At 43.9% G+C, this 24844-nt stretch overlaps 1 protein-coding gene across 2 annotated transcripts in view; it reads left to right on the top strand.

Annotated features, from left to right (window-relative positions):
- MAP2K5 (mitogen-activated protein kinase kinase 5) overlaps positions 1-24844 on the top strand; it is a 345280-nt gene that overhangs the window by 187138 nt on the left and 133298 nt on the right. For both annotated transcript variants that reach the window (XM_089660977.1, XM_089660975.1), the window contains exons 10-13: positions 13161-13229; positions 13316-13397; positions 17338-17399; positions 22839-22887. In XM_089660977.1, the coding sequence (XP_089517103.1) occupies positions 13161-13229; positions 13316-13397; positions 17338-17399; positions 22839-22887 (262 nt within the window). The remainder of the gene's footprint in view (positions 1-13160; positions 13230-13315; positions 13398-17337; positions 17400-22838; positions 22888-24844) is intronic.

The following is a 24844-nucleotide window of genomic DNA, read 5'->3' as shown; positions in this document are numbered from 1 at the left end:
TATATCCCTGTTCTCCAATCCCCTAGACCAGGAGTCTCCAAACTCTCTAAACAAAGGGCCAGTTTACTGTTCTTCAGACTTTAGAGGAGCTGGTTTGTGGTCATCGAGAGAACAAAATGTCTCAGAATCAGTGGGAGTAAACGATCCCCCCGTCATTGTTATTTGGCAGAATTATGCCCTATCTTTAGTGTCATTGGGAGCAATTGTGCCCCATCATTGGTGTCATTGGGAGGAATTGTGCCCATCGTTGGTATCATTGGGTCCCATTGTGCCCCATCGTTGATGTCTTTGGTAGGAAATGTGCCCCATTGCTGAGGTCATTAGTAGGAATTGTGCCCCATACTTGGTGCCATTGGGAGGAATTGTGCCCCATCGTTGATATAATTGGTAGGGATTGTGCCCCATTGCTGGCGTCATTTGTAGGAATTGTGCAATATCATTGGTGTCATTGGGAGGAACTGTGCCCTTCATTGGTGTCATTGGGAGGAATTGTGCCTCATTATTGGTGTCATTGGGAGGAACTGTGCCCCATTATTGGTGCAATTGGTAGGAATTTGTGCGCCATCGTTGATGCCATTGGAAGGAATTGTGCCCTATCATTGGTGTCATTGAAAGGAATTGTGCCCTTCATTGGTGCCATTGGGAGGAATTGTGCCCTGTCATTGGGAGGAATTGTGCCCCATCATTGGTGTCATTGGGAGACATTGTGCCCCATCGTTAATGTCATTGGATCCCATTGTACCCCATCATTGATGTCATTAGTAGGAATTATGCCCCATCGTTTGTGCCATTGGGAGGAATTGTGCCCCATTGTTGATATAATTGGGAGGAATTGTGCCCCATTGTTGATATAATTGGGAAGAATTGTGCCCCATGGCTGGTGTTATTGGTAGGAATTGTGCCTCATCATTGGTGTCATTGGGAGGAACTGTGCCCTTCATTGGTGTCATTGGGAGGAATTGTGCCTCATTATTGGTGTCATTTGGAGGAACTGTGCCCTATCATTGGTAGGAATTTGTGCCCTATCATTGGTGTCATTGAAAGGAATTGTGCCCTTCATTGTGCCCTGTCATTGGGAGGAATTGTGCCCCATCATTGGTGTCATTGGGAGAAATTGTGCCCCATCGTTAATGTCATTGGATCCCATTGTACCCCATCATTGATGTCATTAGTAGGAATTATGCCCCATCGTTGGTGCCATTGGGAGGAATTGTGCCCCATTGTTGATATAATTGGGAGGAATTGTGCTCCATTGTTGATATAATTGGTAGGGATTGTGCCCCATGGCTGGTGTCATTGGTAGGAATTGTGCCCCATCATTGGTGTCATTTGGAGGAACTGTGCCCTATCATTGGTAGGAATTTGTGCCCCATTGCTGGTGTCATTGGGAGGAACTGTGCCCTTCATTAGTGTCATTGGGAGAAATTGTGCCCCATTATTGGTGTCATTGGGAAGAACTGTGCCCCATCGTTGGTGCCATTAGGAGGAATTATGTCCATTGGTGTCAGTGAATGAAGTAGTGCCCCAAGGGCCAAATAAAAGGAAGGAAAGGGCCGCAGTTTGGAGACCACCCTCCTAGACAAAAGCGAGCCGTTATCCCATACAATGCAGACACAGCCCCACTGCATGGAAAAAAAAAAATTGTCCGGAGTTCACCTTAAATTTCGGTTTGTGATATTTTAACTTTTATTAAACCCAACTACATATTTATTTCCCTATAGTCCTGTATGAGAACATTCTGCACTCTGGTCCAGGTCCATCCGCAATCGGCACCGTTCCTGAAAGCATCCTCTGACTGTTGTTCTATTACAGCCCCTTGAAATAACACAGGCAGGCTATTTCCTATGGGAGCCCCCCCCCCCCCTCCCCCACCCCCTCCTTACACAGCAGCCTGACCTGTCCCCGGGGTACCTTCCTCCCTCGGCTGCACCTGACACAGGTTAAATGCCTCTCACACTTTAATTGAGTAAAATTGCTATGATGTAGCGGCAAATTATTATTTTTTTTCTCCCCCAAGTTTTTCCGCGCTGAAAAATGTAAGTGAGCGGAGTTGGCAAATGACTATTGATTTGGGGAAGTGTGTTTTAAATTTCTCTTGGCAGTTCTATATTACAGCTACAAGCTGGATTAGTCAGAGCGTTTATAAATAACCCTAAAGCAAGCTTGTGATTGAAACAGGTTGCGTCTTCTTCTATTCCTCGCCGACGCCGGCGTTCCTCAAATTTAATTTATGCCTTTGCATATCCTTGTCTATATTCCTCCCCTCCCCCCCCCCTGCTACATATAAATCTTAATTTATATGTCTGTTCTGACGGCTGCACAGATATACGAGTGCATTGTGTAAGACGCACGTCAAGGCACCGCGTGTGTTTTTTTTTTTTCCCCTGTCAGTGCCAGAGGGAACTTTGGCGCACAGCGAGGAGTACGGAGGGTCTGCGCTGAAAAAGGCTGCTTGACGTTCGTTTAGGTGGTGCCGGAGACGCCTGAAGTGGGAGATGGCTCGGGGTTTACTATGGGCGATTTTCGCCAGCCTTGGGACGTGCAGCATTTCACCGAAAATAAATATTTGCCGTTTTTGGTGGAGTTTTGGGGAGGCTGAGCTTCCATTCCAAAGCAGTGTGCTTACAGTGAAGCACACAGACACCGCCCCCTAGTAAAACACACAGTTAACCCTTTGATCGCCCCTCATGTTAACCCCTTCTTGCCTAGTGCCATTAGTACATTGTCAGTGCTTTTTATTAACTGCTGCTTGACGTTCGTTCGGGTGGTGCCGGAGCTGCCAGAAGTGGGAGATGGCTCGGGGTTTACTATGGGTGATTTTCGCCAGCCTTGGGACGTGCAGCATTTCACCGAAAATAAATATTTGCCGTTTTTGGTGGAGTTTTGGGGAGGCTGAGCTTCCATTCCAAAGCAGTGTGCTTACAGTGAAGCACACAGACACCGCCCCCTAGTAAACACACAGTTAACCCTTTGATCGCCCCTCGTGTTAACCCCCTTCCTGCCTAGTGCCATTAGTACATTGTCAGTGCTTTTTATTAACACTGAGCACTGTATTGGTGTCACTGGGGATATCAGTGACAATAAGTCTGTTCCCCCCAGTGTCAGAATGCCCACCGCAGTCCCGCTATAACCAGGGGTGTATTTACCACAAGGCAAACAAGGCATTTGCCTAGGGCGGCATTTTTCAGGGGGGGCAGTACCACCCCCTGGAAGAAGGGAAGGAAGAAGGGCACATGCGGCATGGGGACCAGGTGGGATCTGCAGGCTGCTTTGAGGATTATGGAGAGCCCAACTCTCATTCCCGGGGATGTCCGGAGCTGTGAAGGTGAGCTGGGAAGGGGGGGGGGAATGTTAGTGGCAGGTTCTCTCAGGTGGGAGGTGGGCAGGGGCGTTCTTGGTCAATGTCAGGCTCTCTCCATGGGGGGGCGCCCGATTTTTGTGTTGCCTAGGGCAGTAAAAAACCTAAATACACCACTGGCTATAACCCCTTCCTGCCCAGTGCCATTAGTACAGCCAGTGCTTTTTTTTTTTTACCATTTCAGTCTTTGCAGATGACACCAAGCTGTGCCGGGGATAACGTCCTTACAGGATGTCTCCAACTTACAAGCCGACCTCAGTGCTCTGTGTAATTGGGGGACTATGGGGAAAATGAGGGTTAATGTTGATAAATGTAAGGTTCTGCACTTGGGGGGCTAAGAATATGCATGCATCATACATACTGGGGGGGGCGGGGTACAACTGGGGGAATCAATGGTGGAGAAGGATCTGGGGGGTCAATGGTGGAGAAGGATCTGGGGGAATCAGTGGTGAAGGATCTGGGGGGACAATGGTAGAGAAGGATCTGGGGGGGTCAATGGTGGAGAAGGATCTGGGGGGTTAATGGGGAAGGATCTGGGAGGTCAATGGTGGAGAAGGATCTGGGGGTTCTGGTAGATCACAAGCTTAGTAATGGCAGCAAGGTTCCAAAACGAGCAAAATCCTCTCTTGTATTAGGAGAGGTATAGACTCCAGAGAGAGAGATATCATTCCCCCCCCCCCCCCAGGACAAATCATTGGTAAGATCTCATCTGGAATATGCAGTTCAGTTTTGGGCTCCAATTCACAAAAAGAACATTGGGGAACTGGAGAAAGTACAGAGAAGAGCAACCAAACTGATACGAGGCATGGAGGAGATCAACTATGAGGAAAGATTAGAGGAACTGAATGTATTCTCTACTGAGAAGAGGAGATTAAGGGGGGATATGATCTCCATGTATAATACATAAAGGGGGGATATGATCTCCATGTATAATACATAAGGGGGGGATATGATCACCATGTATAATACATAAGGGGGGATATGATCTCCATGTATAATACATAAGGGGGGATATGATCTCCATGTATAATACATAAGGGGGGATATGATCTCCATGTATAATACATGAGGGGGGATATGATCTCCATGTATAATACATAAGGGGGGATATGATCTCCATGTATAATACATAAGGGGGGGATATGATCTCCATGTATAATACATAAGGGGGGATATGATCTCCATGTATAATACATAAGGGGGGGATATGATCTCCATGTATAATACATAAGGGGGGATATGATCTCCATGTATAATACATAAGGGGGGGATATGATCTCCATGTATAATACATAAGGGGGGATATGATCTCCATGTATAATACATAAGGGGGGGATATGATCTCTATGTATAATACATAAGGGGGGGATATGATCTCCATGTATAATACATGAGGGGGGATATGATCTCCATGTATAATACATAAGGGGGGATATGATCTCCATGTATAATACATAAGGGGGGATATGATCTCCATGTATAATACATAAGGGGGGGATATGATCTCCATGTATAATACATAAGGGGGGATATGATCTCCATGTATAATACATCAGTGGTTCATATAGTGAACTTGGTGTAGTTATTCCCCCTGAGGTCATCACAGAGGACAAGGGGGCGCTCTTTACATCTGGAGGAAAAGAAATGTAATCTCCAAACACGGAAAGGTTTCTTCACAGTAAGAGCTGTGAGAATGTGGAATAGACTCCCTCCAGAGTTGGTTGTGGCCAGCTCAGTGGAGTGCTGTAGGAAAGTCCTGGATTCTTTCTTGGATACACAGAATATAACTGGATATAACATTTATAGGGAAAGTAGATCCAGGGAATATCTGATTGCCTCTCGGGGGATCAGGAAGGAATTTTTTCCCAGCAGGAGCAAATTGTATCGTGCTTTGCTGGGTTTTTTTTGCTTTCCTCTGGATCAACTGTGGGTGTAGGATTTTTTTTTTTTTTTTTATGGTTGAACTGGATGGACTTTTTTCAGCCAGACTAACTATATAACTGTATTGGTGTCACTGGGGATGTCAGTGACACCAAGGCAGTTCCCCCCGGTGTTAGAATGCCCGCCGCAGTCCCACTATAAGTCGCTGATTGCCGCCATTACTAGTGAAAAAAAAATTCCAGTATATACCGCCATTTGTAACCGCTATAACTTTCACATAAACCAATTAATTTGCATGTATTGTGATTTTTTTTTTTTTTTTTTTTTAGCAGACATGTAGCAGGATACATTTTGGCCTAAATTTATGACGAAATTTGATTTTCTTACTTTTTTTTACTGGACATATTTAATAGCAAAAAGTCAAAAATATATATATTTTTTTTTTCAAAATAGTTTTTTTTTTCATAGTGCAAAAAATAAAAAGCGCAGAGGCGATCAAATACCACTGAAAGAAAGCTCCATTGGTAGGAAAAAAAGGACGTAAATTTCATTTGGGCACCGCATGGCATGACTGCACAATTGTCAGTTAAAGTAATGCAGCGCCGTAACGCAAAATATGTCCTGGTCAGGAAGGGGGGGGGGGGGGGGATCATCTGGAGGTCGAGGGGTTAAAGGTTGCAACATACCTGGAGTTCAGCTTTAGTCTGTTGGGATGTCTCTACTAACTTTGCACCTCTAGACTTTGTGATATTTGCCCGCTCTTCTTCGCAGAACTGCTCAGGTTCAGTGATATTTGATGGTGACCATTTGTGGACGACAGTCTTTTATTTATTTATTTCAGGTACTTATATAGCTCCGTCAATGTACGCCGCGCTTTACATATATATTGTACATTCACATCAGTCCCTAACCCTCAAGGGGCGTACAATCTAAGGTCCCTAACCCTCAAGGGGCGTACAATCTAAGGTCCCTAACCCTCAAGGGGTGTACAATCTAAGGTCCCTAACCCTCAAGGGGTGTACAATCTAAGGTCCCTAACCCTCAAGGGGCGTACAATCTAAGGTCCCTAACCCTCAAGGGGTGTACAATCTAAGGTCCCTAACCCTCAAGGGGCGTACAATCTAAGGTCCCTAACTCACATTCATACATACACATACTAGGGACAATTTAGACAGGAGCTAATTAACCTACCAGCACGTCTCTGGAGTGTGGGAGGAAACCGGAGTACCCGGAGGAAACCCACGCAGGCACAGGGAGAACATGCAAACTCCAGGCAGGTAGTGCCATGGTTGGGATTTGAACCGACGACCCGAGTACTGCCAGACGGAAGTGCTAACCATTTAGCCGCTGTGCTGCCCGTAGTCTTCAAGTCATTCCACAGATTTTCAATGGGGTTGAAGTCTGGGCTCTGACTAGGCCATGCAAGGACATTCACCTCCTTCTCCTCCAACCACTGGGGGGGTCATTGTTGCTGTGTGCTTTGGCTCATTGTCATGTTGGAAGGTAAACCTTCTTCCCATTGACCACTTTCTGGCAGAGGGCAGCAGAATGTGATGGGATTTTTCCCCTTCCGTTTTCCCTTCTATCCTGAGAAGTACTCCAGTCCCTGCTGCGGAGAGACCCCCCCATGCCAGGGTATTACCACCCCCCATACCAGCATATTCCCCCCTCCATGCTTTTCTGTATGTGAGGAGGCTGTCGTTTGATGGAGACACCCAGTTGGGGTGTCAGGCAGTTCCATCACACTACCCCTTCTGTAACACTGAACACTAAGGAGCCGGGATTAGCGCTCTCACCGGTAGGTATCTGTTACATAGGATTACAAAATCCTGTTCAGCAAGGCAATCCAATTCTAAAGCTGTTGATCTAGAAGGCAAAACCGAACCCTGGTGACACATCCATTAGATCAGTCCACTCACCGAATAATTATACAAATTGTAGATGAAGTCATTTCTACTAAGTACCTCCAATATGCTGCGCCTCTTTGGTATAACTAATTGATTTTGTTTGGAGGAAGTGTAAATGGAACTCCAAAATACTGATTGTGAAATGACGGGGTTCCACTCAAGGTGTAGTGCTTCCCAATGAGTTCAGGCTTGTTGGCCAACTTTATTTACCAATTCAGCTCCGGAAGGTTTTACTCCCCCCTCATGTCCTTTGCCATTTGTTTGCCATACCACACTGCGCTACTTTTACTGATAATTGAGCAGTCATGCAATGCTGTACCCAAGCTAAATGTATATAGTTACATAGTTAGTCTGGCTGAAAAAAGACAAAAGTCCATCCAGTTCAACCATAGAAAACAAAAGTTATAATCCTACACCCACAGCTGATCCAGAGGAAGGCAAAAAACCCAGCAAAGCACGATCCAATTTGCTCCTGCTGGGAGAAAAATTCCTTCCTGATCCCCCGAGAGGCAATCGGATATTCCCTGGATCAACGTTACCTATAAATGTTATATCCAGTTATATTCTGTGTATCCAAGAAAGAATCCAGGACTTTCCTACAGCAATCCACTGAGCTGGCCACAACCAACTCTTGAGGAAGTCTATTCCACATTTTCACAGCTCTTACTGTGAAGAAACCTTTCCGTGTTTGGAGATTAAATCTCTTTTCCTCCAGACGTAAAGAGTGCCCCCTTGTCCTCTGTGTATATCATTTTTCTTTCATACAAATAGAGCTTTCTTTTGGTGGTATTTGATCATCACTGTTTTTTTTATTTTGTGATATAAATAAGATAAACCCAAAACTTTAGAGAAAAAAAAACAACATTTTTTTACTTTCTGCTATAAAACATATCCAATTAAAAAAAAAATCTAATTCTTCATAAATTTTGGGCAATATGTATTCTGCTACATGTCTTTGATATAAAAAAATTCCAATAAGTGTATCTTGATTGGTTTGCGTGAACGTTATAGTGTCTACAAACTGTGGTATATATACTGGATTGTTTTTTTCTACTAATAATGGAGGTGATCAGCAACTTTTATAATGGGATTGCGGGAGTGCGGTGGGCAATCTGACACTAACTAACACTGACATCGCCAGTGACAATAATATAATGATCAGTGATAATACTATACACTGTCAATGTACTCTGCCTCTGTACAGAGCTCTGGTGTATGATTGTACTCAGCCGATCAGCAGGTCCCGGCCATGGATCATTGGCCAGGATTTGCTGACAGGCTCCCGCTGTGTACAGCGGGTTGTGGCGTGCGCCTGAAACCTGGAAGTAGGCAGTGATGTACCCGTATGTCACTTTCCCTACAGCGGCCTCCCATCTTCAGTCTGTTGCGGGTTTGTGGTCTTAAACTGGTTAAAAAGAAAGTAAAAGTTCCATCAAGAAGCCACTTATGGACCTTTCTGACCCCCAGTACCATGGCCTCATGGCCTACTGATCCCTCTATAGTTTGCTCTCCTTACCTGCAGGACTGTGCCTTCCTGATCCCCAATACCGTATCCTCCTGACCTTCCAGTACTGTGCCCCTATCCCTCCTGCCCGCCCCCCCCCCCCATTCCTTACCCTCTAAACTTCATTGTAGTGAGGCCTCCTGACCCCTCTAGACTCCATTGTAGTGAGCCCTCCTGACCCCTCTAGACCCCATTGTAATGAGCCCTCCTGACCCCTCTAGACCCTATTGTAGTGAGCCCTCCAGACCCTCCTGTACCATGCCTTCCAGATCCACTTGTAGTGAGCCCTCCTGACCCCTTCAGGACTGTACCTTCTTAACCGCCAGTTCCATGCCCTCTTGATCCCCACATAACGTGCCCCCTTGACCCCCCCAGTAATGTGCCCTTTAGACCCCACAGTACTGTGCCCTCCATAAAGCCCCAGTACTGTGCTCTCCAAGCCCCCCAGTACTGTGCCCTTCAGACACCCTGTACTATGCCCTCCAGACCCGCCTGTACTGGGCTCTTCTGATCCCACCTGTACCCTGTCCTCCTGACCCCTCTGCACTGTGCCCTCCTGACCCCTTATCCTTTGCCCTGCTGACCCCTTGTCCTTTGCCCTGTTGACAACCTGTTCTCTGCCCTATTGATCCCTGTACACTGCTCCACATCCTACTGACCTCTGTACACTGCCATTCATCTTACTGACCTCTGTGCATTGAGCTACATACTACTGACCTCTGTACACTGCCCTACCCAATACTGACCTCTGTACACTGCCCTACCCAATACTGACCTCTGTACACTGCCCTACCCAATACTGACCTCTGTACACTGCCCTACCCAATACTGACCTCTGTACACTGCCCTACCCAATACTGACCTCTGTACTCTGCCCTACCCAATACTGACCTCTGTACACTGCCCTACCCAATACTGACCTCTATACACTGCCCTACCCAATACTGACCTCTGTACACTGCCCTACCCAATACTGACCTCTATACACTGCCCTACCCAATACTGACCTCTATACACTGCCCTACCCAATACTGACCTCTGTACACTGCCCTACCCAATACTGACCTCTGTACACTGCCCTACCCAATACTGACCTCTATACACTGCCCTACCCAATACTGACCTCTATACACTGCCCTACCCAATACTGACCTCTGTACACTGCCCTACCCAATACTGACCTCTGTACACTGCCCTACCCACTACTGACCTCTATACACTGCCCTACCCAATACTGACCTCTGTACACTGCCCTACCCAATACTGACCTCTGTACACTGCCCTACCCAATACTGACCTCTGTACACTGCCCTACCCAATACTGACCTCTATACACTGCCCTACCCAATACTGACCTCTATACACTGCCCTACCCAATACTGACCTCTATACACTGCCCTACCCAATACTGACCTCTGTACTCTGCCCTACCCAATACTGACCTCTATACACTGCCCTACCCAATACTGACCTCTATACACTGCCCTACCCAATACTGACCTCTATACACTGCCCTACCCAATACTGACCTCTGTACACTGCCCTACCCAATACTGACCTCTGGGGGCTTGCTAGTTGAGTTATTAAAAAAAGGGTGCTGCACCCCGGTGATCTTTGCTCTCTTCCGTGTTGTCTTAGTAGATCTCCACCTGTCGAAGGTTACCTGCCCTTGATCTATAGTGTTCTTCTCACTTTCTCTTTCATACCTTTCCTTTTCTTCCATCTCTCTTTATCTTTTACAAATAATGCAAACAGGATACATACACAAGGAAACTGATAATAGCCATTAGTGGGCTAACTCTAGTCCTAATTCTTTGTTTGAAAGGAAATTTAACCAAAGTTTAGCGTCTGTCATAGCCTCTTCTCAGTGTTATTGTGTATTTTATTTAACACCGTTCATTACATACCTAACCTTTTACCTGAATGACATCGATTCATTCAGGGTTTTTTTTTTTTTGTGCTTAGCTGTGATTTGGCCACAGCTAATCACATGACGTGTGCATGTGATTAGCTGTGACCATTCACAGCTAGACACTAGTATACAATGGATGGCATGAATGAAGCCATCCATTGTATACAACTGTCATGTGACCTGCTGTGATTGGTCACAGCAGGTCACATGGTACCGGCAACGGGGGCCGATACTCAGATCTGTCATCGGCCGTGTCCGAGGTGCACGCCCAGTGACAGATCGCGCGGCTCTGCAGGAGCGCAATCTGCACATGTGGCGTCCACCCGGAACGCTGATGACATTTGCCGGCCGCCATTCGGCCATAGGGCGGGCGGCAAATGGTTCATGTCTAAACCGCTGGCAACAAAAGTGAGTCCACCCCTAAGTGACAAGGTCCAAATTGGGCCCAAAGTGTCAATATTTTGTGTGGCCGCCATTATTTTCCAGCACTGCCTTAACCCTCTTGGGCATGGAGGTCACCAGAGCTTCACAGGTTGCCACTGGAGTCCTCTTCCACTCCTCCATGACGTCATCACGGAGCTGGTGGATGTTAGAGACCTTGCGCTCCTCCACCTTCCGTTTGAGGATGCCCCACAGATGCCCAATAGGGTTCAGGTCTGGAGACATGCTTGGACAGTCCATCACCTTCACCCTCAGCTTCTTTAGCAAGGCAGTGGTGGTCTTGGAGGTGTGTTTGGGGTCGTTATGTTGGAATACTGCCCTGCGGCCCAGTCTCCGAAGGGAGAGGATCATGCTCTGCTTCAGTATGTCACAGTACATGTTGGCATTCATGGTTCCCTCAATGAACTGTAGCCCCCCAGTGCCGGCAGCACTCATGTAGCCCCAGACCATGACCCTCCCACCACCATGCTTGACTGTAGGCAAGACACACTTGTCTTTGTACTCGTCGCCTGGTTGCCGCCACACACACTTGACACCATCTGAACCAAATCAGTGTATCTTGGTGTCATCAGACCACAGGACATGGTTCCAGTAATCCATAGGCTGCTTGTCTTCAGCAAACTGTTTGCGGTCTTTCTTGTGCATCATCTTTAGAAGAGGCTTCCTTCTGGGACAACAGCCATGCAGACCAATTTGATGCAGTGTGCGGTGTATGGTCTGAGCACTGACAGGCTGACCCCCCACCCCTTCACCCTCTGCAGCAATGCTGGCAGCACTCATACGTCTATTTCCCAAAGACAACCTCTGGATATGACGCTGAGCACGTGCACTCAACTCCTTTGGTGGACCATGGCGAGGCCTGTTCTCAGTGGAACCTGTCCTGTTACACCGCTGTATGGTGTTGGCCACCTTGCTGCAGCTCAGTTTTAGGGTCTTGGCCATCTTCTTATAGCCTAGGCCATCTTTATGTAGAGCAACAATTCTTTTTTTCAGATCCTCAGAGAGTTCTTTGCCATGAGGTGCCATGTTGAACTTCCAGTGACCAGTATGAGAGAGTGAGAGTGATAACACCAAATGTAACCCAACCGCTCCCCATTCACCCCTGAGATCTTGTAACACTAACGAGTCACATGACACCGGGGAGGGAAAATGGCTAATTGGGCTCAATTTAGACCTTGTCACTTAGGGGTGGACTCACTTTTGTTGCCAGCGGTTTAGACATTAATGGCGGTGTGTTGAGTTATTTTGAGGGGACAGCAAATTATGTTCAGAGACTGGGCCGCAGGGCAGTATTCCAACATAACGACCCCAAACACACCTCCAAGACCACCACTGCCTTGGTAAAGAAGCTGAGGGTAAAGGTGATGGACTGGCCAAGCATATCTCCAGAGCTAAACCCTATTAAGCATCTGTGGGGCATCCTCAAACGGAAGGTGGAGGAGCGCAAGGTCTCTAACATCCACCAGCTCCGTGATGTCGTCATGGAGGAATGGAAGAGGACTCCAGTGGCAACCTGTGAAGCTCTGATGAACTCCATGCCCGAGAGGGTTAAGGCAGTGGTGGAAAATAATGGCGGCCACACAAAATATTGACACTTTGGGCCCATTTTGGTTTTTTTCACTTAGGGGTGAACTCACTTTTGTTGCCAGCGGTTTAGACATTAATGGTGGTGTGTTGAGTTATTTTGAGGGGACAGCAAATTTACATATTATACAAGCTGTACACTGACTACGTCACATTGTAGCAAAGTGTCATTTCTTCAGTGTTGTCACATAAAAAGAGGGAATCAAAGATTTACAGAAATGTGAGAGGTGGACTCACTTCTGGGAGGTTGCATTACATCTCTTGTAGGGTCCAGGGTAGGCTCCATTACATGTTAAGGATGGGAGTCCATACCATTTATCGCCTTCACTGTGGTGTGTAAAAATCCTTGCCCCTCGTAGTTTCAATCTCCTTGTACCGTGCTTGCTGAGACTTTGATATAGGGGCTGTTGGTTGATTCTCATCAGCAAGCGGAGAAGAACACACTTGTACCAGTGTGACAGCACAAGCCTTGGCTTGTTTGAGGGCTTATAATGGAGTATACCGCTGCTATCCGTGGCAAGCCGAACACACAGTATCAATCAGTGACAAGTGTTTTGTGTCTGTTCTCCATAGGTCATCCCGTTAGACATTACTGTGGAGCTGCAGAGACAGATTATGTCAGAGCTGGAGATTCTGTACAAGGTGCGTGAGCTTGGCGACTCCACATGGGGAATTGTCACAAATGGCGCTCTGTTTTCTGACAGCATCACTTTCCTTTTGTTTCGCAGTGCGATTCGCCTTACATAATCGGCTTTTACGGAGCGTTTTTTGCAGAGAATCGAATTTCTATCTGTACGGAGTTTATGGATGGTGAGTTTAATCAGATAAGTAGGTGTATTGTTGGGATTATTCAATTATTATCTACGGCAAGCAAGTTGTGAGTTCAAATTATTTCTGATTGTTTTGTGTAGTTTACTGCTTTTATTACACAACTGCTGCACTTTGAACCATCTGTAGACACCTATAGCTCATTAACCTCTTCACGCCGGCTGAACGCAAATGTGCGGCCTCCCAGTGTCTGGGCCTAGACGCCAAGTGGCCGCACATTTGCATTCTATTTAAAAAGGACATATGTGCCGAGAATGCTCCCGGCACACATGTCTGGTACTCACGGAAAGGTCCCGATCTCCTCTCTCGATTGGGACCTTTCCCGATCACATGACCCTAAACCTTGCCCCTCCTCCCAGCTTCTGAAACTCTTAAAGGGCTGTTAAGCGCCGGCGTGAAGGGGTTAACCACTTCCAGTCCAGACACTTCCCCCCCTTCCAGTCCGGACACTTTCCCCCCCTTCCAGTCCTGACACTTTCACCCCCTTCCAGTCCGGACACTTTCACCCACTTCTAGTCTGGACACTTTCACCCCCTTCCAGTCTAGACACTTTCACCCCCTTCCAGTCCGGACACTTTCACCCCCTTCCAGTCTGGACACTTTCACCCCCTTCCAGTCCGGACACTTTCACCCCCTTCCAGTCTGGACACTTTCACCCCCTTCCAGTCTGGACACTTTCACCCCCTTCCAGTCTGGACACTTTCACCCCCTTCCAGTCTGGACACTTTCACCCCCTTCCAGTCCGGACACTTTCACCCCCTTCCAGTCCGGACACTTTCACCCCCTTCCAGTCCAGACACTTTTACCTCCTTCCTGTCCAGGCCAATTTTCAGCTTTCAGTGCTATCACACTTTGAATGACAATTGAGCGGTCATGCAACACTCTACCCATATTAATTTTTTAGCATTCTTTTTGAGACAGATAAAACTTTATTTTGGTGGTATTTATTCACCACTGGGATTTTTATTTTTTGCTATATAAATGAAACAGTCCAAAATTTTTGAAAAAAAAGTGTTTTTCTTATAACATTTTGCAAATAAATCTTTCTTCATAAATCTTGGCCAAAATGTATTCATCCATTTTTTTAGTAAAAAAAAAATAACCCAAATTAGTTTATAACCAAAAATTATAATTTTTCTAATTTTTTTTTTACATTTTTATTAAATTTTTTTATATTATTATTTATGTTTTTTTTTAACATACTTCACCCTAGCAGTACAATGTCACCATACTGTGTGGGGGGTGATGAAGATTTTTTTTTTTACACTGATTTCTTTTACACCCATAAAGGCTGTAAAATCAATAATTGCTCCTTCTCTCTGGCTACATTCTTGCAGCCATTGAGAAATACTGTGTGAGCTGTGATTGGTCACAGCTTGTCACATGGTTAAAGGCTATTGTAAATAGCCCTGTACCATGTGACCTCTGTGATTATTCACAGATTTCACACGTAGTAAGCAATGATGTCGGAAGTGACATATTGCTTACTACTATTCATGTGATCACTGATTGGCCAATCCGAGATCACATGATCAGGACCTAACGCAGAGGTCCCGTATAGCGATCGGTGTTCGCTCCCAGGGAGCATGCACATCCTTTAAATTCGGGCGCCGTTTATGAACGGCAACCCGCTCCTGCACTGCTCCCGTCCACCAGACGGGAAGTGGTTAAAGGAGACGTACAGCCAAAGCTCTTTTGTTTGTAGTTCTCCTGTGGATCAGTTTGTTCTGCACGCCTGTGACCCGTTTTCAGCCGACAGTGGACCGAAGTCCGCTGTCAGCTGACATCAATCAGCCGGTCCAGGCTGGGGAAAGATCCCGACTTCAAAGTTAGGATCCACCCCAGAAACTGGAGCGGCACCTAGCCCAGCCTCTCAGCGAAGCACTTAGAACCTAAGCCAGCCGCTCCCTCCCCCTCCACAGCCCAGTGGTCCAGTGAGCACTTGGGGGGGCTGAGCAGACAGCGGTGACTGACAGTCCCATTCTCTACAAGGTGAACTCTGTGATCAGCGGTCATGTGATCACCCTTAGAACCGCTGTGGGACAGATGAAGCATCAGACCGATGCGTCATCCACCTAGGTAAGTATAATGGGGAAAAAAATTAACCCCATACTTCTCTTTTAAACGGTGGTATCTGCACACAAAGCAACATTAAGGCTAGGGTTACACCTTTGCATGCTGGGAATGTGCCCAAAATGTTGTTATTGCCCAATAGAAACAGAGGAGCTTCTTCCCTAGATCGTCAAGAAAGCGGAGTGTCCGCCACCATATGGTCTGGTGCACATGAACACGTGCCAACAATTAATGGCACCATCACATGTCTGATAAAGGGCAACGCGTTTCTGTGCCTTGTAGGTGGTAAAAGGATCACCACTCTCTTATCCAGCTCCTGCAGCCAAGGAGTTAGGCAGGGCCTCAGCCTCCATGTCTCCACCAAACCATGCCCGTGACGTGTTTCACCCTTCCTTCGGGGCTTGGTCATAGGGCCTATGACTAAGCCCCGGTGGGTGGGGCAAAACTTGTGAGGGGGGGTGGTTTGACCATGACAAGTAGGATGAAGTCGCTCCTAGCTCCTTGGCTGCATGGGCAGGATGGGAGAGAGGCAATCCTTCACACACATACTAGGCACAGAAATGCGTTGCCGTTTAGCAGATGTTTGATGGTACCGTTAGTTGTTGGCACGTGTTCTTGCATGCCAGACCATGCAGTCTGCTGTGGTGTGTTTTTGGAAAAGAGTCAGGGGCTTCTTTATGTGTTTCTCGCATGTAGGGCAACCCACTGAAATAAATGGGCTTTCTTACACACGACTCGTGGGAATGGACGCACACTCGGTCGCACCCGTAGGTGTGAACCTATCCGTAAGCCTAAGTATAGTTACATTTAAAAAAAAACTGAAATCAGCACAAGGGACTTGTCTTAGTAATAAACTGATGTGTCCCTTGTGCTGCTAGCTCCTGGGTTCCATTATGCCCCTGCCCCCATCACCATAATCTGTGGTACCCAGCTATGGCCACCCTTTCTGCCCATCTCCTCCATTCATGTAACTAAAGCCAAGGCTGCTATTAGAATGCACAGGGCGCAATGAAGCCAACCTGACAGGTCCCATACTACTATTCTTCAGTTATGAATGAACACAGTGAGAAATCAATACCGATCACTCATTGTGTTCATTCAGGAAAAGACGTGGCTGATAAATGTGAAATATTTACCAGAACCTTCCCCCACTCTCCATCCTGAAGTATCCTATGGTGTGCTTGCAGCTGCCGGTGTGAAGGAGAGGAGGGAAGCTGGCAGCACTGAGGAGGTGGGAGGCACATAGGGCGGGGCCCTGGGCAGAAGGTGGAAACTCCCACCAGGTATGGTGTACTGAGCCGCATAAGGCATAAGCCCTGAAACAAAGTGTAGAATTACCTGGATACATCTCTGCAAGACGAGAAGGAACGAAGTACCACCTTGTTGGAACATCTGCTGCTTTTTTCTGACGATGTAATGTGGGTGCCAACGTCTTGGTATACATTCCTGCAAGAAATACCACAGGCGAATAAGAGATCATGCAAAGTTAATGCTTAACAAAAAGTTTAAAACCTAATGGGTAACCTTCAAACAAAAAGTTTAAAACCTAATGGTAGCCTTCAAACAAAATGTTTGGACCTAATGGTAACCTTCAAACAAAATGTTTTGACCTAATGGTAACCTTCAAACAAAAAGTTTGGACTTAATGTTAACCTTCAAACAAAAAGTTTGGACCTAATGGTAGCCTTCAAACAAAAAGTTTTGACCTAATGGTAACCTTCAAACAAAAAGTGTGGACCTAATGGTAGCCTTCAAACAAAAAGTTTGGACCTAATGGTAGCCTTCACCACAGGAATGACTTTACAGAACATGGCACTCCAGTGTATTTTGTTTCTTTTTCACAACACAGGAGGATCCTTGGATGTGTACAGGAAGATTCCGGAGCAGGTTTTGGGAAGGATTTCAGTTGCTGTAAGTATCTCTAATAATCTCTGTAATAGGTTTACTATCCTGGCTCTTGCTCATCCATGGCTCTGCAGTATATAGGAGGTGTGGAGGGGGCTATTGTAATGAGAATGAAAACTTTTTGCTTGCTTGAAATCCTTGAACCCCTTCGCTGCCAGGTCTGTCCCACAGGGAAGACAAATATATTTGAAATATATTTTTTAAATATTCTTCCCAAATATATTGACATATATTTGAAATGCTACAATTTTGGTCATATTCAATATGTTTACAAATATATCATTTATTTCAATAAATAAATAAAGATATATATATATATATATATATATATATATATATATATATATATATATATATATATATACATACACACACTGGATGTTGAAATGCGTTTTTATTAGAAGATATCTGAAAAATATTTTTTAAAATATATTTCAAATATACTGTATGTCTAAAAATACAAATCTACATTTTTGGAATGCATTTACAAATATATGTAAAAATATATGTTAAAATGACTTTTTATATGTTAAAAAAATATATATTTCAAATATACTATATGTCTTTAAAAATACAAATCCACATTTTTGGAACGCATTTACAAATATATGTAAAAATATATGTTAAAATTACTTTTTTTATATGTTCAAGAAAATCTGAAGAATATATTTAAAAAAAACGCATTTCAACATACAGTGTATATATATATTTATTGAAATACATTTTGAAATATATTGAATACGGCCAAAATTGTAGCATTTCAAATATATGCCAATATATTTGGGAAGAATATTTTTTAAATATATTTCAAATATATTTTTCTCCCATATGGGGTATGCCGTACATGCCTGACAGCGGGGTGGTTTTACACACAGACACCAGGATTGTGTGTACATCTGACACGCTGACTCCTGTCAGATGGAAGTATTCGTTAATGGTGAGTGGGGTTGAGGGAGCAGAGTGGACACACGTCCCCTCTCCTCCCCTTCTTGCTGCTGACCCGGAGTTGACACGTAAAACGTCACTTCCAGGTCTCCTTGTCAGTGTCCCCAGCCACTAGGGCCGGAAAGAATCTAATGCAATGCGATCTGCATTGCATTACATTCAGTGGAGTACAGGGGAGACATCCGGGGTCTTTTAGACCCCGGATGTCTCATTAAAGAGACCCTGTCACCAAAAAATCATCACATATCTGGACTTTTTTGTCCCATATGTGATGAAAAAAAAGTTTTTAAATTGTAAAAAGTTATGCCCAAGCACCTAAAATCCCCCCCCCCCACAAAATTTTTTGAGGCCCCCTATATATACTCACGCACAAACATAAACACATGCAATGGGGGTGCCTACGCATGAAAAAGTCGATTTTGATACACGTTACATATTGCCACGCACACCGGAATGAGAGCAATAATTCTAGCACCAGACCACCCCCGTAAATTGATGACCTGTAGGGGACTTTCAAAGCATCACCACCAATGGAAATGATAGGATACTAAAGTTTGTCGCCATTTCATGGGTGCAAGCAAATTTAAGGTTTGACATGTTGGGTATCTATTTACGCAGCACAACCCCATCTTTTTTATATTTTACCAGAAAATTGGGTAATATATTGCATTTGTGTGCCCTAAAATTAACTTTAGTGTATTTTTTTACTGAAATGTTGCGTTTCCCAGACCTGTGCGGTTTTATTGTACGTCATTTAAAAAAAATTGCAACTACCACTATTTTATTCTCTAGGGTCTCTGCTTTTTAACAAATATATAATGTTTTGGGGGTTTATGCAATCTTATGATTTTTGAAAATGTGCAAAAACGGCTCTGGCAACGAAAAGGTTAAAATATCATGTTAAAAAGTGGGAATCTTTTCAAATAAAATATCATTATTTATGTAATCGATTTGTAAAATGGATTTGTAATTCATGTTATAAATATTTTGCACCTATCACTATTCTCAATCCCCCCCCAGATATAGTACATTATAATGTTGAGTGTATCCAGCAGCAAAACATTTTTTTTCTAGCACAGTGGTAAGAGGTTTTATCTCTGTTTGTGTCCCCACTCAGTAGATTAACGATCATCTATTTGCTCTGGTGACCATTGTTGTTAGGACTACAAGTGAAGGAAAATCAAAAAAGTTGTCATCGGGACAAGAATAGAGTGAAATCTTCCAACAGGGACATATGTTCCGGTGACAGCTAAGAGGGGATTTCCTTCACTTCCTGTTCTGTCTATTATTATTATTATTATTATTATACAGGATTTATATATTATTATTATTATAATTATTATACAGGATTTATGGCGCCAACAGTTTGCTCAGCACTTTACAATATAACGGGAGACAATACAGCAACAATACAGTTCAATACCAGAGGGTTAGGAGGGCCCTGATCCTGGGAGCTTACAATCTAAGAGACAGAACAGAAAGTAAAGGAGAATCTCCCAAATGAGACTTGGATAAAAAAAACAATCAATACTGTATCCAATATTATTATTATTATTATTAATAATAATAGTAATAGTAATAATAATACAAAAATTAAGTTTTGGCTTTACATATACAGTACTTTAAAGCAGACCTTCATTTAAAAGAGTGATGCTAATCCTCGACCCTTTTGAATTTTATTTTTTTTTTAATGAGGAGCGAGTACCTTTTTTGACAGATACCTTCTCCCACATCCTCATTTCTTGCCTAGGACTGTAAAAGCTATCATTTCTCCTTCTCTCTGGCTTCATTCTTGCAGCTATTGAGAAATACTGAGTGAGCTGTGATTGGTCACAGCTTGTCACATGGTACAAGGCAGTTGTGAATAGCCCTGAACCATGTGACCTCTGTGATCATTCACAGATTTCACACGTAGTAAGCAATGATGTCAGAAGTGACATCTTGCTTACTACTCTGCATGTGTTCACTGATTGGCCAATCAGTGATCACATGATTGTGATCTCACACAGAGGACACAGCGGGCACCGGATCACGGTGCTGCGCGCTCCCAGGGAACGCGTACAGTCCAAAATGGCGGGCGCCATTTATGAACGGCAACCCGCCCCTGCACTGCCACCGTCCAGCCGTTTATATACAGCAGCCAGACGGCAAGTGGTTAAAATCACTCTAAGGATTCACAGATGACCTATGCTTTCCCACACTGTATCAACGCAAATCACCGCTGGGGCATGTAGAAAGCAATTGTTCTCAATGTGCCCTGTTCACACTGCAATGCAGCTGCAGTAACATTCAGAATTGTAGCATTGCACCGTAGCGCACTGGAAGGTGTCACGTGTCGCCAGAGTGCACTGAGTCGCTGTGCGGAGACATGAAAGAAGTGTGAAAAAGAACATGCAGAGCCCTGAAGCATTAAGTGCACCGCCTCTGTACTGCACTGCACTGTAAGGAAACCAGGCCTGCTGCCCACATGCTAAAATGGAGCCTTTAGTACACCGGCAGTATGTAAAGGGATATTTCTATCATTTATTAGTTCCGTTTGTTTATCTAGTGCAGAAAATTTCTGCTGCACTTTATAGAGCACAGAGGCTGCAAGGTTAAAGTGCTAAGGACTAAGCCACTGTACTTATTATTATTATACAGGATTTATATTATTATTATTATACAGGATTTATATTATTATTATTATACAGAATTTATATATTACTATTATACAGAATTTATATATTATTATTATTATTATACAGGATTTATATTATTATTATTATTATACAGGATTTATATATTATTATTATACAGGATTTATATATTACTATTATACAGAATTTATATATTATTATTATTATTATTATACGGGATTTATATATTATTATTATACAGGATTTATATATTATTATTATTATGATTATTATTATTATTATACAGGATTTATATTATTATTATTATACAGAATTTATATTATTATTATACAGGATTTATATTATTATTATTATTATTATACAGGATTTATATATTATTATTATACAGGATTTATATATTACTATTATACAGAATTTATATATTATTATTATTATTATACGGGATTTATATATTATTATTATACAGGATTTATATATTATTATTATTATGATTATTATTATTATTATACAGGATTTATATTATTATTATTATTATACAGGATTTATATTATTATTATTATACAGGATTTATATTATTATTATTATACAGGATTTATATATTATTATTATACAGAATTTATATATTATTATTATTATTATACAGGATTTATATATTATTATTATACAGAATTTATATATTATTATTATTATACAGGATTTATATATTATTATTATTATGAATATTATTATTATTATACAGGATTTATGGCGCCAACAGTTTGCTCAGCACTTTACAATATAACGGGAGACAATACAGCAACCATACAGTTCAATACAAGAGGGATAGGAGGTTGCAAATATAATGTATTTGGATTGCACAAAACCATGTGACACCTTTCCCCATAGCAGCCTGGTACAAAGACTGAGGGAGAACAAATATATGATCCTGGGAGCTTACAATCTAGGAGGGAGGAGCTAGTGGTACGAAAGGTAATAACTGTGGGGGATGGACTGGTTGGAAGAGTAGACGATTCCAGTATTAGCTGAAGGCGGGATAGGCTTCCCTGAAGAGAGAGGTTTTAAGAGATGGCCTACCTAGATCCTAGATTGTAAGCTCCAAGGAGCAGGGCCCTCAATCCCCTCATGTTTTGCATTGTATTGTTGTTGTTCTGTCACATGTTCTGTCCCCCTCTGTAATGTACAGCGCTGAGCGAACTATTGGCGCTTTATAAATACTGTATAATAATAATGCAGGTCATAGATGGACTGTTTATTGGCCGAATAAACGAAAAATTGGTTGACTTTGTTGCTGATGCTGCCACCAATGCTCACGAAAGAATGGGACAAGAAACCAGTTTGACAGAGACAGGGGAGCACACCATACAATGTGACAGCAATACAAATACATTATGTTTTATTTGGATACAAATGGATACATTTGTTGCAACCGCAAAACTTTTTCATATAAAATATAATAGTGGAGTTCTCCTCCTCTTCCTCCTCCTCCTCCTCCCCACCAATTAACCCACTAACAGTGCGAAAATTGGACAATTTTTTTTTCGGCCGAAAAATCGGCCGATTTTTGACCCGTCTATGGCCGGCATAAAAATGGGTAGAGTAGGCGATAGTCGGATAGATTAGGGTAGATAGTTCCAGAGGATGGGGGAGGCTCTGGAGAAGTCCTGGAGACAAGCATGGGAGGAGGAGACAATGGAGCTAGAGAACAGGAGGTCGTGCGAGGAGCGGAGAGGACGGTTTGGGTTATACTTGGAGACAAGATTGGTGATGTAATTTTGGGCGGAGTTATAAATGGCTTTATATGTTATTGTTAATGTTTTGTACTGTGTGTAGATGATGGTTATCATTAGTCTTTATTTGTTCACAGGTACTTAAAGGGCTAACTTACCTCTGGAGTTTAAAGATTTTACATAGAGGTGAGACACTCTTCTGCATGCTTGTTTTTTGTTTTTTTTTGTGATATAAAAAGCATAGGAACCCATAGACCTGGATGTTGGTAACACACATGCATCCCCATGCAGGCAGTCCCATTGATGTCTGTTGGGACATAGCAGCTGCACGGACCCAACCGCTATGTCCCAATATGTCATCCGTATGGGTGCGTGTCCTCAAACTCGACCTATGTGCGTTTAGGGACAGGCACCCTCACCCACACAGATGTCAAATGGGAGTACAGCTCCTGTGTTTGTGCAGCTGCTGTATCCCAATAGACATCTATGGGACTGCAGATAAAATGTATTTGGATTACATAAAGCCATTTGACACCTTTCCCCATAATAGCTTGCTACAGGGACTGAGGAAGAACAAATATATGGGTAAAAAACTGGTAGGAAGAAACCAAATGGTGGTTGTAAACAAAACCCTTTCCAAAGGGCCAGATTCTGCCGGGGCATTCCACCAGGGTTGCCCATAGACCTTGGTGTTGGTAACACACGTGCATCCTTATCCATGCAGTCCCAGTGATGTCTATTGGGGCACAGTAGCTACAACTGCTGTGTCCCAACATGACATGCATGTGGTCATAGTGGGTAATAGGAACCCATAGACCTAGGTGTTGATAACACACGTGCATCCCCATGCAGGCAGTCCCAGTGATGTCTATTGGGATACAGCAGCTACACGGACACAACTGCTGTGTCCCAATATGGCATCCATGTGGGTAATAGGAACCTATAGATCTAGGTGTTGTAACACACGTGCATCCCTATGCAGGCAGTTTCAGTGATGTCTATTGGGACACAGCAGCTGCAAAGACACAGCCACTGTGTCCCAATATGGCATCCATGTGGGTGTGGGTGCATGTGGACATAGTGGGTCATAGGAACCCATAGACCTTGGTGTTGGTAACACACATGCATCCCCATGCAGGCAGTCCCATTGATGTCTGTTGGGATACAGCAGCTGCAAAGACACAGCCACTGTGTCCCAATATGGCATCCATGTGAGTGTGGGTGCATGTGGGAATAGTTGATCATAGGAACCCATAGACCTTGGTGTTGGTAACACGCATGCATCCCCGTGTAGGCAGTCCCATTGATGTCTGTTGGGACACAGAAGCTGCATGGACACAGCCACTGTGTCCCAATATGGCATCCATGTGGGTGTATGTGGTCATAGGGACCCATAGACCTTGGTGTTGGTAACACGCATTCCTGCCCGTGCCAACAGTCCCATTGATGTCTGTTGGGACACAGCAGCTGCAAAGACAGAGCCACTGTGTCCCAATATGACATCCGCATGGGTGTGGGTCCTGGAACTCACCTTGTTCATGGATAGGCACCTCACCCTCACAGATGTCATATTGGGGCACATTGGCTATGTCCCTGCAGCTACTGTGCTTCAATAGACATCGATGAGGTTGCAAATATAATGTATTTGGATTGCACAAAACCATTTGACACCTTTCCCCATAGCAGCCTGGTACAAAGACTGAGGGAGAACAAATATAAATGGGCAATAAACTGAGTAGAGGACAGAAATCAGAGGGTGGTTGTAAACAAAACCTATTACAAAGGGCCAGGGTTGCTGTTGAACTTATTTTCTTTTCAGTTGTTGTGTAAATGACCTGGTACAGCGCCTTGAAAAGGTATTGATGCCCCTTGAAATTTTCCACATTTTGTCATGTTACAACCAAAAACCTAAATGTATTTTATTGGGATTTTATGTGATAGACCAACACAAGGTTTTTACAAATAAATATCTGAAAAGTGTGGTGTGCGTTTGTATTTAGTCCCCTTTACTGTGATACCCCTAACTAAAATCTAGTGGAACTAATTGCCTTCAGAAGTCACCTAATTAGTAAACAGAGTCCACCTGTGTGTCATGTGATCTCAGTATAAATACAGCTGTTCTGTGAAGCCCTCAGAGGTTTGT

The sequence above is a fragment of the Staurois parvus genome, unplaced genomic scaffold (genome assembly GCF_062004578.1).
Source record: "Staurois parvus isolate SC_StPar_1 unplaced genomic scaffold, SC_StPar_1.0 ptg001300l, whole genome shotgun sequence".
Taxonomy (NCBI): Eukaryota; Metazoa; Chordata; class Amphibia; order Anura; family Ranidae; genus Staurois; species Staurois parvus.
This window is presented reverse-complemented; position numbering and strand designations above follow the sequence as displayed.